General features: G+C 40.5%; 1 protein-coding gene across 1 annotated transcript; it reads right to left on the reverse strand.

Annotated features, from left to right (window-relative positions):
- Nucleotides 1–1766: 1766 nt before the first annotated feature.
- On the reverse strand, nt 1767–16426 carry LOC129830842 (26S proteasome complex subunit SEM1-like). The gene is made up of 3 exons (XM_055893623.1): nt 16233–16426; nt 12087–12180; nt 1767–2051 (listed from the first exon to the last, which is right to left on the reverse strand). The coding sequence occupies exons 1-3, from the start codon at nt 16306–16308 to the stop codon at nt 2009–2011; spliced, it is 213 nt and encodes a 70-aa protein (XP_055749598.1). The 5' UTR covers nt 16309–16426; the 3' UTR covers nt 1767–2008.
- Nucleotides 16427–16726: the final 300 nt, after the last annotated feature.

Raw genomic sequence — 16726 nt, forward strand, 5'->3', positions numbered from 1 at the left:
TAATGATCCAGCTCCTGGCACTTAGCTTCAAGGGCATAGTTAGATGTGCATCTTTGTGCATTGTGTCAGTCTCGGTTCTGCATCCTCCATTTGATCATGTGATAAATACAATTTTATTTTATTTAACATGTAAAAACCCTCAACTGCAAGACAAGAGTAGTAATGTATACAAGGGACTGCTGAATTCACTGGTGTCTATAAAGACACCAATATTCCCTTTGGGCATGTTGAAATTCCATTCTGAACGGTTAAAGAAATCAGGATGGGTGTTAGGGCTTTATACACAAGGGAGAAGTTGGATTGTGGTCTGCAGACAACAGTGTTTGGTATAATGACTGGCGAAGAGGGAGCTATAACCTCTTAGGAGATACTCTCTCATCATGAGGACTTACACCTGTACAACTTCACAAATATCAGAGAACATACCTTAGAGAAGAGAGAACATAACGAACATCAATGCACAGTCAGTGGATCACCTGCTGGCTGTCGATGAACAGTGGCGGTTCAACATAGAATGTCAAAGTAGAATCTTTGGGAAATGTGGTCAGAGACTATTGGACTACCATCCGCTGCTTTAGACGTTAATCAACACGTTTCGTTTTGTCAGAGAGGTGGTGGTTAGATTCGATAAATTAACCCTACATGTTTTGAACAGGAAATCAGGATTGCATCTTTAATAATATGTCCATAAATAAAAAGTACTATGAAGAGAAACAAACAAAACAGAATGTGTATAAAACATATCCGATTCCTATTCCAACAGGAGCTATGACATGCCTACCAGCAACACAAAGGACGATGAGACACAGCCAAGTGCCAGGCAGAGGGGGGAACACAGGAGGAGGAAGCAGCTCTTCTCTGCTACAGCAGGCTGGCAGGCAGCAGGTCTTACTGGCATCCATTTCAGCTCATCAGCACCCTGAGTAAGAGTCCACAAATGCAGAGAAATCATTTTGCCGGGGGAGTGTGGCTGGGGTAAATTGGCCTCCGGTTCAGTGCAGGGGTCCCTGCTGTGCGGAGCCGGAAGAGTAGGGCCTGGTCGGGAGTAGGGCAGGCCCAGGCAGGGCAGGCCGGGGGCCCCCATGCTGAGACCACCTCCCTGCCCCTGACAAACATGGCAGTGGATAATCTCTCCTTCAGAGACTCAGCCCCAACCCCATGGGCTCAGAGGGAAGGCAGGGGTTCTGTTATACAGACAGCAGAGAGGAACTCTTCACTGTGTGGCTGGCAGTGTGTGTGTGTGTCAGTCATACTTTAGACACAGACAAATATGCACTGCACACACACAACTTCGCACATCTCCCTGTGTGAGCGTCTCTACCCAGTCTCTCTACGACACACACCTGCTCATTTAAATGGTTTACTATGGGAGAGTGACCATGTGAAAAGTGGGTGGTAGTTTTCAAACCAAGAGCATCACAATGGAAAGATGAGTGGTGCAGCACTTGACTCTTACTAACATCATGCAACATTCATATTGTGGATTAAAATGGATGTGGAGTGTGTCACACAGTCCAATAATTACTGGACCATTAAAACGTAGGTTAAGTGTTGCGCAGGCAGTAAAGCTGTGTTTCAAATCAATGGCTCTAACAAAAAGTGGTATTTAAACGGATGTTAAACCCAAGCCGTGGACACAAAGTGGTCTTTATAGTAAAACAAAGCATTGGAAAATATGAATGTATATTAAAACAGTAACTGACCAGCTGTTTTATGCCCAAAGAGATGGAAAATTTGCATAAATAAAGAGTATGTCAACAGGTATGTGAACTGAACCACCTTTAATGTTTACATAACCCTTACATTATCTGAATCCATGCAGATCAGTAGAACAATGAAAACATCCAAAGGGGGACATTTTCAAACACTTTACTCATGTCAAGGTTTTTTGGAAAAAAAAGGGGCGAGTTTAGTTAAACATCCTCCATCGTAAGTGTGAAGTTATAACATTCAGAACATCAAAGTCCATCCATATCTAATCCCAGCAGCTGTGTCCACTAGGCAGCTACTACGATGTCTCCATCTTGGAACCATGTTTCTCCAGCTCCGCTCTACAGAGAGAGAGAGAGAAAAAAAGGACCAGTCAATTGAGATGATTACAAAGGGTTCGTTCCAACTGGCACCTTTTTCCTTATCTAGTGCACTACTTTTTACCAGAGCCCTATGGGAAGAGTGGGTGCTGTGGTCTTAAGTTGTGCACTATATAGGGAATAGTGTGCCATTTGAGACACACACCCAAGCAGTCCAATGTTTAAAGCACAAGTGTCCTTCTATGTTGATTGAGAGAAGCATTATGAAATCCAACTGAAGAAATATCATGCAGACTGCTACAGATTTATAAGGAAGTAGATCTACTTGTACACGGCTAAATGCTTAAAACAAATCATACCTCATGTCTTCTATAAATGTCTTAATAGCAGCCATCAAAGGTTTGAATGCCCCATTGTCTGAAGGATACTAAAAAAAAAGTGTAGACTGGCCACTTCAAGTCAATACACTAGTTGATTATTCAACAAGCGTAGCCTACGCATGCAAATGCATAGAATACATATTACTGACAATAACGCATTGTAGACTGTCCGTATCATTCAAAGCCTGCATAATAATTTACAAATGACATGCAATAATGCTGACTAATGTCTCCCTATGTAAGAAAAGAGACAACCAAGATGACCGACTGAAAGCAGCGGGTGCAAACAGTACCCAGACAACAGAAAGCCCCACGCACAAGAAACAACTTCCAGGATTATGATGCATTCGGATGCGTCTCAGGAGCTCCTAGCTCTCAGTTGGTGAACTCGGAAAGACGTCTGACAACTGTTCAACCAATTAGCTAGACGATAAAGCTAGCAAACATTGCTAATAGCCTAATCGTTCAGTTGGCTTGCTTACTTTGCTCAATAAGTCAAACAACATATTGTATGTAAACTAACAGGGCTACATTATCAAGGTTGTAAACGGCTTTGTTTTATCATCTTTTGGTTGGAAAGGTGAAAGGTCAGTTGATGAAACGCCAAAACTCGTAAACTCATGTACCCCACTTGGAACACAGACTTAGGAGGGTAATTCTAGTGGTCATTTCTGACTTTGAAACTCGGGTCTCTATGATAGCATTCGAACGCACCACTATTCCATGAGGATTCCATCAACTCAATGGTCAATGCTTTATAGATTTCCGCACTAAACCATATGATCAACACTGTAGGAGAAATGAAAAGCATTTATTGAGCATTAAAAAAACTAGGCCAATGTGTGTAGCTATAAGACAATTTTTAAGAAAGCTGCATAGTGCCTATTGCTTGAATCTCCTAATAGCTGACATGTTATCTGTGTTTGTTATTATTGCCAACTAGCACACTCAAGGGGAGTGTAAAGCCTGATTCAATTTGCTGTGCCTAAACATTCAGCATAACAATTTTGACTGTTTTAGTTACCATTTAGCCATTTCCCCTTTGTCAAATCTTATAGCCCTACTCGAAGATCAAAACATCACATCCCTTTAACTGAGGGCTTCATCGTATTTCTAGGGGCGTGAAGCTGAGTGGGGCACAATGATTTGTCATAAGTAAAAGCTGATAGGTGTAGCTAGCTGGCTACTAGCGGTTCGCCCACGGCTGGCCATGTGAACTACAATTCCAACGCCAAGTTAGAAAGGTCAATAATCATCGCTGGCGAAATGGTTTTCGAAATATATGTCCCTTATCATTCAAAACAGCGAGAAAGAATGTTTCCAATAAAAAAAGATACTGCTAGCTAACGTTACAGTAAGTTTTGAACAGATCCATACTGTGTGTGCCTCCAGTTGAAGAACTACACTTCCTCCCCAGTTAGCTTACACACAGGTGTTTAAAGCACACATAGATAACTAATTAGCACAGATGGCTACCTCAGTCTTCCGTAAATAAACCATGTGACATGGAGAGATGGCCATGTGGGAACACTAACCCTATAAAGTCGTGTGTCCAATCAAAAATGCAACTTTCGAATAACGGGTAGAATTTTACGTTAATTGTGTAGATCAGGGTTGTCCAACCCTGTTCCCGGAGAGCTATCATCCTGTAGGTTCTCACTCCAACCCTGTTCCTGGAGAGCTACCATCCTGTAGGTTCTCACTCCAACCCTGTTCCTAGAGAGCTATCATCCTGTAGGTTCTCACTCCAACCCTGTTCCTGGAGAGCTACCATCCTGTAGGTTCTCACTCCAACCCTGTTCCTGGAGAGCTACCATCCTGTAGGTTCTCACTCCAACCCTGTTCGTGGAGAGCTACCATCCTGTAGGTTCACCTGTTCCTGGAGAGCTGCCATCCTGTAGGTTCACCTGTTCCTGGAGAGCTACCATCCTGTAGGTTCTCACTCCAACCCTGTTCCTGGAGAGCTACCATCCTGTAGGTTCTCACTCCAACCCTGTTCCTGGAGAGCTACCATCCTGTAGGTTCTCACTCCAACCCTGTTCCTGGAGAGCTACCATCCTGTAGGTTCTCACTCCAACCCTGTTCCTGGAGAGCTACCATCCTGTAGGTTCACTCCAACCCTCATCTAGCGCCACTTATTATAATAATTAGCCACTTGAAAAGCTGAACCAGGTTGGTTACAACTGGGGTCGGAGTGAAAACCTACAGGAGGGTAGCTCTCCAGGAACATGGTTGGACAGCCCTGGTGTAGATAATCCTCAAAGAAAACCAACGGTCTAAACCTCATGTCTCTAGCATAATCTGTTTAAGAAAAAGAAAAAGGAGTTTTTACCCTTGTAGGATAGTAAAAATTAGAGCAACAATCAGTAGAGGCCAGAGAAGATTAAAAAAAAGTGGTCATATTTTTTTAAATTATAAATAAATCAGGAAGATAGCATTGTGTCAGCTAAGCTGAATGCTGTGTGAGAATGAAGGCTACCTGACAGGCTTATCATTGAACTCATCTTCTCAAATGTAGAGGATATAAAACAATATAGAGGTAAAATAGATTTTGAGACATGACATGTAGTATGTTCATATTTTAGTACACGCTTTTCATAAATGCAAAGTTACTGTTCTTTTTACTTAAAAAATAATAATAATAATTAAAGCATCTCTGAACTGTCAACGGAGCACTGAGTGTTGAGTGTTTATTTTCAAAGCCTTTTACATTCAATTCGGATCGTGTCATGCAAATTTAGCTATTTTCACCAGCAGAAGCAACTTGGAAGACAGGACTACAAATCCTCAAAAGTTGCTGGGATAAAGCTGCTGCTCCGTCAGAGCTCGGTGCTTATTATCAGATGTATTAGGTTAGAAATCCAACTTTCTGGATATGATGTTAATGATATGTTAGAGAAAGACCCCACTGAATGAATCAGGACATGAAGAATTATATTTGTCTTGGTTAACCTCTCTTGGGTACGTGAGACGTTAGCGTCCCACCTCTTCAACAGCCAGTGAAACTGCTGGGCGCCAAATTCAAATACAGAAATAGTCATTATAAAATTGCAGAAAACAAAACATATTTTACATAGGTTTAAAGATTAACTTCTTGTGAATCCAACCACGGTGTCAGATTTTAAAAATGCTTGACGGAAAAAGCATACCTTATGATTATTTGAGAACATAGCCCAGCAGACAAATCATTATAAACAGTAACCAGCCAAGTAGAAGAGTTACACAAGTCAGAAAGAGATAAAATTAATCCCTTACCTTTGATGATCTTCATATGGTTGCACTCAGCAGACATTCATTTACTCAATAAATGTTCCTTTTGTTCGATAAAGTTTCTTTATATCCAAAAACCTCCGTTTTGTTCGAGCGTTTTCTTCAGTAATCCACAGGTTCAAACACAGTCAAAATAGGCAGACAATAAAATCTAAATTGTATCCGAAAAGTTCATAGAAACATGTCAAACGATGTTTATATTCAAGCCTCAGGTTGTGTTTAGCCTAAATAATCGATAATATTTCAACCGGACAATAACGTCGTCAGAATAAAAGGTCATAAAATAAAATAAAATGAAAGGCACTCTCTCGGTCATGCGCATGAAAAAACTCATCCACTCATTCAGACTGCTCTTACTTCCACATTTTTCAGAATACAAGCCTGAAAAAAAATTCTAACGACTGTTGACATCTAGTGGAAGGCATAGGAACTGCAATTTGAGTCCTAAGTCAATGGATACTGTAATGGCATTGAATAGAAAACTACAAAACCAAAAAAAAAAAAAACTTCCCGAATGGATTTCTCTCAGGTTTTCGCCTGCCAAATCAGTTCTGTTATACTCACAGACACTATTTTAACAGTTCTGGAAACTTTTGTGTTTTCTATCCAAATATACCAGTTATATGCATATCATATCTTCTGGGCCCGAGAAGCAGGCAGTTTAATTTGGGCATGCTTTTCATCAAAAATTCCAAATGCTGCCCCCTACCCTAGAGAAGTTAAATGTAACATAAGGAAATGAAATGTCATCAGCAAAGTGCGTTTTCACCTACTCTGGGCAGAGTGAACACTACATTAGAAGGGGTACATTTTACTTAATTTTTTAATTATTATATATTTTTTATTATTACTCGCTGATATGAAAGAAACTCAGCAAAAAAAGAAACGTTCCTTTTTCAGGACCCTGTCATTCAAAGATCATTCGTAAAAATCCAAATAATTTCACAGATCGTCATTGTAAAGGATTTAAACACTGTTTCCAATGCTTGTTCAATGAACCATAAACAATTAATGAATATGCACCTCTGGAACGTTCGTTAAGACACTAACAACTTACAGACGGTAGGCAATTAAGGTCACAGTTATGAAAACTCAGGACACTAAAGAGGCCTTTCTACTGATTCTGAAAAACACCAAAAGAAAGATGCCCAGGGTCCCTGCTCATCTGCGTGAACGTGCCTTAGGCATGCTGCAAAGAGGCATGAGGACTGCAGATGTGGCCAGGGCAATAAACTGCAATGTCCGTACTGTGAGACGCCTAAGACAGCGCTACAGGGAGACAGGACGGACAGCTGATTGTCCTCGCAGTGGCAGACCACGTGTAACAACACCTGCACAGGTTCGGTACATCCGAACATCACACCTGCAGGACAGGTACAGGATGGCAGCAACAAAAACTGCCCGAGTTACACCAGGAACGCACAATCCCTCCATCAGTGCTCAGACTGTCCGCAATAGGCTGAGAGGCTGGACTGAGGGATTGTAGGCCTGTTGTAAGGCAGGTCTTTACCAGACATCACCGGCAGCAACGTTGCCTATCGGCACAAGCCCACCGCCGCTGAACCAGACAGGACTGGCAAAAAGTGCTCTTCACTGGCGAGTTGCGGTTTTGTCTCACCAGGGGTGATGGTCGGATTCGCGTTTATCGTCAAAGGAATGAGCGTTACACCGAGGCCTGTACTCTGGAACGGGATCGATTTGGAGGTGAAGGGTCCATCCTGGTCAGGGGCAGTGTGTAACAGCATTATCGGACTGAGCTTGTTGTCATTGCAGGGAATCTCAACACTGTGCGTTAGAGGGAAGACATCCTCTTCCCTCATGTGGTACCCTTCCTGCAGACTCATCCTGACATGACCCTCCAGCAATGACAATGCCACCAGCAATACTGCTCATTCTGTGCGTGATTTCCTGCAAGACAGGAATGTCAGTGTCTGCCATGGCAAGCGAAGAGTCTGGATCTCAATCCCATTGAGCAAGTCTCGGACCTGTTGGATCGGAGGATGAGGGCTTGGGGCCATTCCCCCCAGAAATGTCCGGGAACTTGCAGGTGCCTTGGTGGAAGAGTGGGTTAACATCTCACAGCAAGAACTGGCAAATCTGGTGCAGTCCATGAGGAGGAGATGGACCGCAGTACTTAATGCAGCTGGTGGCCACACCAGATACTGACTGTTACTTTTGACTTTTACTTTTGAAACACATTATTCAATTTCTGTTAGTCACATGTCTGTGGAACTTGTTCAGTTTATGTCTCAGTTGTTGAATCTCATGTTCACACAAATATTTACACATGTTAACTTTTTATGGCTGCAGGGGCAGTATTGAGTAGCTCTGATAAAAGGTGCCCATTTCAAACAGCCTCGTACTCAATTCTTGCTCGTACAATATGCATATTATTATTACTATTGGATAGAAAACACTCTCTAGTTTCTAAAACCGTTTGAATTATATCTGTGAGTCAAACAGAACTCATTTGGCACAAACTTCCTGACCAGGAAGTGGAAAGTCTGAAATCGAGAGACTGTTCTACTTCCTGCCTATACATGGGCATGATACGTATTAGTATACGTACACTTCATACACCTTCCCCTGGATGTCAAGAGGCGGTGAGAGAAGAAATTTAGTGTTTATCTTGGTCTGAAGTGGAATACATTTACGTCATTTAGCAGACGCTCTTATCCAGGGCGACTTACAGTAGAGTGCATACATTTTTTTACATTTTTTTTTTTTTACATATTACATTTTACATACTGAGACAAGGATATCCCTACCGGCCAAACCCTCCCTAACCCGGACGACGCTATGCCAATTGTGCGTCGCCCCACGGAATACAAGCTCTTTGTATGATGTGTCCGCCCATTTCCTGTTTTCTGGAGAGCGCGAAGGGGTACTTGGATTTGCCTTCTGTTTAGCTGCCGTTATAGGCGACTAATATCTCCGGCTTTGATTTTATTTGATACATGTGACCATATCATCGTAAAGTATGTTTTTTCAATATAGTTTCATCAGATTATTGAACATTTTTCAGGAGTTTTGCCGTGTTCCGTTCTCTTCCGTTTGTTGACATGGAGAGCTTCGAGCCACTTGGCTAGTGCGCTTGCTAAATCGAGAGGGAAAATGAACGTTCTAAATCCAAACAACGATTGTTCTTGACAAAGGACACCTTGTCCAACATTCTGATGGAAGATCACCAAAAGTAAGAAACATTTTATGGTGCTATTTCATATATCTGTCGTGCATGTGAACTAGTCGCCGGCGCCCAACTTTGGGGTACTCAGCTATACCGAAGCTGGATGTCGTAATGAAGTTATTTTTTAGAATTCTAACACTGCGATTTCATTAAGAACTAATGGATCTATAATTTCCTATACAACATGTATTTTTTAATTATGTTTATGAATAGGTATTTGGTCAGAATATGTGTCAGAAAAAGTGTCAGAAAAATATCGTTGCTGGTTAGACGTTGTGGAAAAAGTAGCTAAGATAGCAACATGTATAACCACTGATTTCAGTTCTAAATATGCACATTTTCGAACAAAACATAAGTGTATGTATAACCTGATGTTATAGGACTGTCATCTGATAAAGAATATCAAGGTTAGTCAAAAATTATATATCTTTTACTGGTTTGTTACGATCGCTAACTTTTACTGCTGGGAAATGGCTTGTCTTTCTGGCTATTGTGGTAAGCTAATATAACGCTATATTGTGTTTTCGCTGTAAAACACTTAATAAAATCGGAAATATTGGCTGGAATCACAAGATGCCTGTCTTTCATTTGCTGTACACTATGTATTTTTCAGAAATGTTTTATGATGAGTAATTAGGTATTTGACGTTGGTGTCTAATTATTCTGTCTGCTTTCGGTGCAATTTCTGATTGTAGCTGCAATGTAAACTATGATTTATACCTGAAATATGCAAATTTTTCGAACAAAACATAGATTTATTGTAAAACATGTTATAAGACTGTCATCTGATGAAGTTGTTTGTTGGTTAGTTTGGTTGGCTTTGTGCATGCTACCTGTGCTGTGAAAAATGTCTGTCCTTTTTTTGTATTTGGGGGTGAGCTAACATAAATATACGTGCTGTTTTCGCTGTAAAACATTTTAAAAATCAGACATGTTGGCTGGATTCACAAGATGTGTACCTTTCATTTGCTGTATTGGACTTGTTAACTTCTTGCGACTATAGGGGGTGCTGTTTCAAATTAGCATAATTGTCTCTACAGATGAAACGGCTTCCTACTCAATTCTTGATCGTACAATATGCATATTATTGTTATTATTGGATAGAAAACACTATCTAGTTTCTATAGCCATTTGAATTATGTCTCTGAGTGGAACAGAACTCTTTCTACAGCGAAATCCATGACAGGTTTTGCGAAGGTCTGAGAGCGAAGCTCTGATCTCAGTTCAGTTTAAAGGGGTGTGTATATCCTATGGAACGACACGAACTGCACCCGCCTTCCCCTGGATGTCAGTAACCAATGAGAAGTGGAATGGGCTTCCTACGTAACTCTCAGAGGTTATAAAAGACCAAGGAGTGAGGTACGCCTTCTTTTCGACGTTGAACTTAACGCAGAGAGAGACCTGGGGATGCCATTTTCGAACGCTCACTAATGAACTTTAGATATATCAGTCTGTAATTTAATTTGATATAGGTGTTAGAAACATCATAACGAAGCTATTTGAAACCGAGTTATATCAGATTATGCGAGTATATTGCTATTTTTCGGAATTTCCTCAGTATTGCGTATTGAGGATTTGGACACGTTAGCTAATGTTAGCAATTGTTAGCTATAGTTAGCTGCTATATCAGAAGTTGAATGCAACGTTTTACAACCAAGCAACGATTCTTTTGGACAAAAGCACCACTTGGCCAAGATTCCGATGGAAGCTCGTCGAAAAGTAAGAGCTATTTATGATGTTATTCCATTTTTATGTGGAAAAATGTAAACTCAATAATGGCAAATAGTGACGCCGTTATTGCGGCACTAGTCTGTCTGTAACGCACACTGTATGTCTAGTAACGTTAATTTTAAAAATCTAACTTAGCGGTTGCATTAATAACTAATGCATCTTTCATTTCATGGCCAACCTGTATTTTTTTTGTCAAGTTTATGAATAGTTTTCGATAAAAATAGTTGTATTATCATGATGCTGCCGGGCAGATTGCTTGAGTAGTTGGACAGTATTTCCATTGTGTAAGCACGATTTGTGCCGCTAAATATGCACATTTTCGATCAAACTCTATATGGATTGTGTAATATGATGTTACAGGAGTGTCATCGGAAGAATTCTGAGAAGGTTAGTGAAAAAATTAATATATTTTGGCAATGTTGACGTAATCGCTCTCTTTGGCTAGAATCTATGCTGGGGTAATGTTTGAACATGTGGTATGCTAATATAACGATTTATTGTGTTTTCGCTGTAAGACACTTAGAAAATCTGAAATATTGTCTGTATTCACAGGATCTGTGTCTTTCGATTAGTGTATGCTGTGTATTTTTACGAAATGTTTGATGATTAGTAATTAGGTAATACACGTTGCTCTATTTATTTATTCTAGTCCATTTGTGACGGTGGGTGCAATTGTAAACTATGAAATCTACCTGAAATATGCACATTTTTCTAACAAAACCTATCCTATACTATAAATATGTTATCAGACTGTCATCTGATTAGGTTTTTTCTTGGTTAGTGGCTATCAATATCTTAGTTTAGCCGAATTGGTGATAGCACCTGATGGAGTAAGAAACTGATGGAGTTAGAAAAGTGATGTCTTTTGCTAACGTGGTTAGCTAATAGATTTACATATTTTGTCTTCCCTGTAAAACATTTTAAAAATCTGAAATGGTGGCTTTATTCACAGGATCTGTATCTTTCATTAGGTGTCTTGGACTTGTGATTTATTGATATTTAGATGCTACTATTTAATTGTGACGCTATGCTAGCGATGCTAATCAGTGTGGGGGGGGGGGGGTGCTCCCGGATCCGGGGTAGAGGCTCGTTAGAGGTTAATGTGTGAAAGTTAAATATTTAAAAATATATATATTTTGAATTTCGCGCCCTGCACTTGAGCTGGCTGTTGTCATAAGTGTACCGACGTCGGGCTTGCAGCCATATTAAGTTTGCTGAAAATAAAAGCAGTTGACAGTGAGAGGACATTTCTTTTTTTGCTGAGTTAATGTTTCTTATGTTTCCAAAACCCTGCCGCAAGCGATGTGCGTCAACATTTAGTGCAAGCATTGGGGCGATTTGTCTCGAATTGAAGAAGATAGTGAAAAATCTGTTGATGTCCCCTTGAGCAAAGCACTTAACCCTAATTGCTCCTGTAAATCGCTCTGGATTAGAGCGTTTGCTAAATAATAATACAAATGTAAATATATGAATGGTGTGGCTGGCTACCGGAGTTGATTAGAGAAGTCGTCCTCTACGTTGTCATCATCCCAGTTGTCTTCCCAAACGTGGGCATCTTCATCCTCATCCAGACCCGTCCAATCTGAACACAGAGAAATACAATGAAGAGAAATTATGAAACAACGTTAGCTAGCTAACAAGTAACTCTACAGGGCCGTCCACATTTAAGGACGATAACTAGAATAAAAAAATAATTATTCCAATTCAAGTGAACATGAGCGTTCACACTGCAATGATAACTACAAAAAGAGTGGAGAACGATAACGAGAGCCATCGTTTGGATCACTTTCAGAGTGATATTTTCCCTATCCCTCCGATGAGAAAACATTGATAACCACTTCAATAAAACGTGAAGGCAGAGCGTACAGTGAACTTGCCTAAATAACTGTGCATATGTGAGCATATTGGTGGCCACATTAATTATAGGACGACTTTGGAGAATGATGCCGACAAACAGCGCATGAGAATGCCATATTTTCTGATGGTAGGCCCATCTGTTAACGCCTATACATCCTGACAAAATAAACACTATGACTGGCGCGCTAATGTACCTTTCTGGCTTCTAACTTAGGCTACATAACTTTAGTCTGTCTTCATGGTTCCCTTTCGCAATTACGTGACTGGCCTCTCCGGGGCCTCTCAGCTATAGCCATTCCTCTTCGCTCTTATAGTCCCAGGAAAAGCTAGACTACAAGCTTGTTGTACACTTAATTCAAGAATTTTATTTACCATTACTAGCCTATCGACGAGAGATACCAGCTTGCTGAATGTAAAATATGAGCGTTTGAAAGGAGAGAGAGCGTGCACTATGGGGTGATCAAAATACACCATATGTGACTCGTTTCAGGAAAGTAGGCGTATGTCGTGGGTCACTACTTCACAGGAGAGTCATTTGATCAAAATGCATTTTTGGGCAGAAATGGCTTCTGGAACATGTGAACTTTCGTGTGCCTTAATAACAGACGTGTATGCAATCTGTAAATACGAATAAAATTGTTAAATTACGAGCCTAGTTGGTTTAGCCACATTAAGAGATGTGCTTCCTGCTAGCCATGATTGGCTGAGATAATGAGTGGGCTGGACATGCCGAGAGATGAGTTTGGATTCGTTTGCCATATAGCACTGTCTATTTGAGCTGGTCAGTATGTGTAGGTGATCCTGTCTAATGCATCATTTTTTTGTAATATATCGCATAGTAGAATGCTCCATTTTCTGGAGGACCGAGTTTTGAAATCAGTGAATTGGAGTATGGAATTAGTGTAATTAGAATATGATGGCTAAGGAGAAAACAGCTGTCTCCGGATTACATCTTCAAACTAAGAGCAACCATGGCATCCGTGACAGGGAGAAGTGTCCAGCCATGATGTAAGATAATGTAGCTAGCTAGACTTTCAGATATTACACATTTCTAATTTTGACCAAAAGTCATTTTGATTTCAAGTTAATGTGTACTGTTAGCTAGCTAACGTTACGTGTATGATCTTATTATCTCAGAGCCATTTGCTTTGCTAGTTATAGCCTAATGTTAGCTAACTAACATTGAACCTGGTTGGTTAGCTACCTGCAGATTCATGCAGGGTAGTAACGTCATGAATTGGGATTATGGTTCATTGTTTACCTAGCTAGCTACATGTCTTAACAAAAAGACTCCACTATGCAAGTAACCATTTCAATAGAATGGCAATGTGACAACTGTAACTAGAAGTAGCTGGTAAATTCACTCCGGCTATCTACTCTGAGTGTGCCAGAGCACAACATAACTGACGAATTTACGAACGTTCAACACCCGTTGAATATGGCCGGTGTCAGTAAACGTTGGCAAAAAAACAAAAATTGTTGCCAGCAGCACAGTTGCAGTCACCAACACTCTGGGTAATATAAAAACAGCCTAACCAGCTCTGTTAGGGCAAGTAAAATAGTCAGTGAGCGGTTCTCTCATGTGTGTCTCATGAGTAGCTAGCAAGCTAGCCAAATTTAGCCAGTTAGCTTGGGTGCTTGACTGTTGTTGTTGTTAGGACAGAACGCTCGGATCAACCCTTAAAGAGATGAGTGGGGCTAAAGTTTAAGAGGGCGTGAACGATGCTGAATGGGTGTAGACAGAAGTGCTCTCCAGATAGGTACCAAAAAATTCAAAGGCCATTTTCTCAAAAGTGTGGTTACAACTTGATCAACTTTCAAAGCAGAATTACTTTCCCATTGTTCCTCAAATGTGTATAATATACCATTTTGTAGCTGTCTTTGCTTTATCCAATGTAAAAAAAACACAATTTCAAATTTTGCTACAAAAAGACTGAATCAAGGCGGTTGGTCACATCTGAGCTGCCTGCTAATGTACCTTTCTGTAAGTTAGCTAACATTAGGCTATAACTAGCAAAGCAAATGGCTCTGAGATAATAAGATCATACACGTAACGCTAGCTAGCTAACAGTACACATTAACTTGAAATCAAAATGACTTTTGGTCAAAATTAGAAGTGTCGAGAATAGACCCATAGCTGATCCCAATGGTAGCATGATCAGGCCTAGGCTGTATGCAGTTATTTCGGCATGAAGCATTTAAAACAGGACATTTGCAGTTGATTCAAATTAGACTACATCACTGCAGTTCACAGCCCTAGCCAATAGTAGTGTACTCACTTGATAACAATGACAGATTCCTCATTGCACTGTGCTGTTGTAGCCTAGGCACAAGGCACTGTATCCCAGTGCAAGAGGTGTCACTGCAGTCCCTGGTTCGATTCCAGGCTGTATCACACCCGGCCGTGATTGGGAGTACCATAGGGCGGCGCACAATTGGCCCAGCAATGTCCGGGTTTGGCCGTCATTGTAAATAAGAATTTGTTCTTAATAACTGACTTGCCTAGTTAAATAAAGGTTAAATTAAAAATAGTCTTGTCTAAAAACGTTGGCCTAATCATGTTAACTTTTTCTTACACTGACAAATATTTATAGCCCTAATATTTAACAAATGCATGGCCTAATGTAGCTAGTATTTAGCTTCTTACTTCAGCTACACATCTCTAGCCTCTCTTCCAGCTGTTCTCATGCGCAATATAGGCTATAGGCAACGCAAGACTCCTAGCTATTCCTTTTCACGTGAAATCCTAGAAAAAGCTATAGGACATTTATTTGTATACTTATTTTTGTTTAATGTTAGGCATTTGTGTTTTGAAGCAGGCTTGCTCTGGTTAATTGCTGAATGTAAAATACGCCAAATTAACATTCGGGGAAAGTTAAATAGTGTGAGTGTTGGTGTGATCACTTTGGCCAGTGATAACATTGCTGCACTGATGCGTTGCAAAAAGTTTCAACGGACAGATGAGCACAGAGAAAAATAAGATCCAAACGAATTGACAATTTACAAACCACTTCAGCAACGAGGCATGATGTAAAAGATACCCGGGATAAACAGCGATTATTGTTGAATTGTTAGATATAAATATGAGTTTATTATTTTTCATTAGACATACATGTACATTGAAGTATTATTTGCAGTTGTCCCACCCTGAAGCAGTGAATGGTCTGTGTTACCACCTTATTAATAGGTCTGCAGTAGGATGCGTTGATCAGTTGACTGACAGGTGTACAGTAAAACGATAAACGGTCTGCTGTTGTGGAGCCCCCACCAACGTTTAGGTTATAGTTATGTATATTCTATCATTAAAGTTATCAAAAACTTGGTGTGGATGGCCCTTTACTCAACTAGCTACTACTCTAGCTAGCGTTGTCTAAGTAACGTAGCTAGCTAGCTAGCTACAGTAACTAACGTTAATTAACGCTAGCTGGCTTTTAGCTAGATGCTGCGCGTTGTTGTTTACATTACAGCTAACGTTAGTTAACTAATGTTTAACTGTGTAAAGTTTCCACCAGTGCAATCGCTAATTAGCTAACGTTATAAGTTCAATCAGGTGAATAATACAATTCAAAGTGGTAGCTACTAAGCTAGCTAGCCAGCCAGCCGCTGCTGCTGCTGCTAGCTAGATACTTTTACCTCATTCAATGTTGTTAACATAGCTTGCTAAGCTAGCTGAGTCACTGTCGGGCCTGGTCTTGCCACTAAAAGTTGTCACTAAATGAGACAATTCAGTAAAAAACGGGTGAACAATAGTAACGTATGGAAATATAATGAATTTACCCTCGGCTGGGAATTCTTCAAACTCATCGTCCTCCTCTAATAATCCCAAATCCACAGTCTGTTTCTTGTCTGACATCTTTGCAATCTTTTCGTTGCACGTCGCTGTGATGACGGAACGGATTTCAAGTGAGGGTAGTTATGGGATAGTGGTGGTAGTGCGCATTGGCAGAGAGTGTTCCGCAAACACAATGAAGCCGTCCACATCACAAACGCTCCACTGACTGTAGCCAGGGTCTTCTTCTTCTTTCACTGAAGCCAGGGTCAGTGCTATCCGGAATCCTTGGGACGTTCCTATCCTTAAACCTTACCCTAACCCTTACCTTACCCTAACCATTTTACATTTAAACTTCAATGGAGTAGGGACCTCCCAAGGATTCCGGATTCGGACCTTGAAGCCAGCCAGGTATGTTGATGTTGGAATGTTTTTTGTATTCGTAAAAAATAAAAATAATTTAAAAACATTTAAAAACATTAATAATATATATTGTAATGAC

This window comes from Salvelinus fontinalis, chromosome 32 (genome assembly GCF_029448725.1).
Source record: "Salvelinus fontinalis isolate EN_2023a chromosome 32, ASM2944872v1, whole genome shotgun sequence".
NCBI classification, from domain to species: domain Eukaryota; kingdom Metazoa; phylum Chordata; class Actinopteri; order Salmoniformes; family Salmonidae; genus Salvelinus; species Salvelinus fontinalis.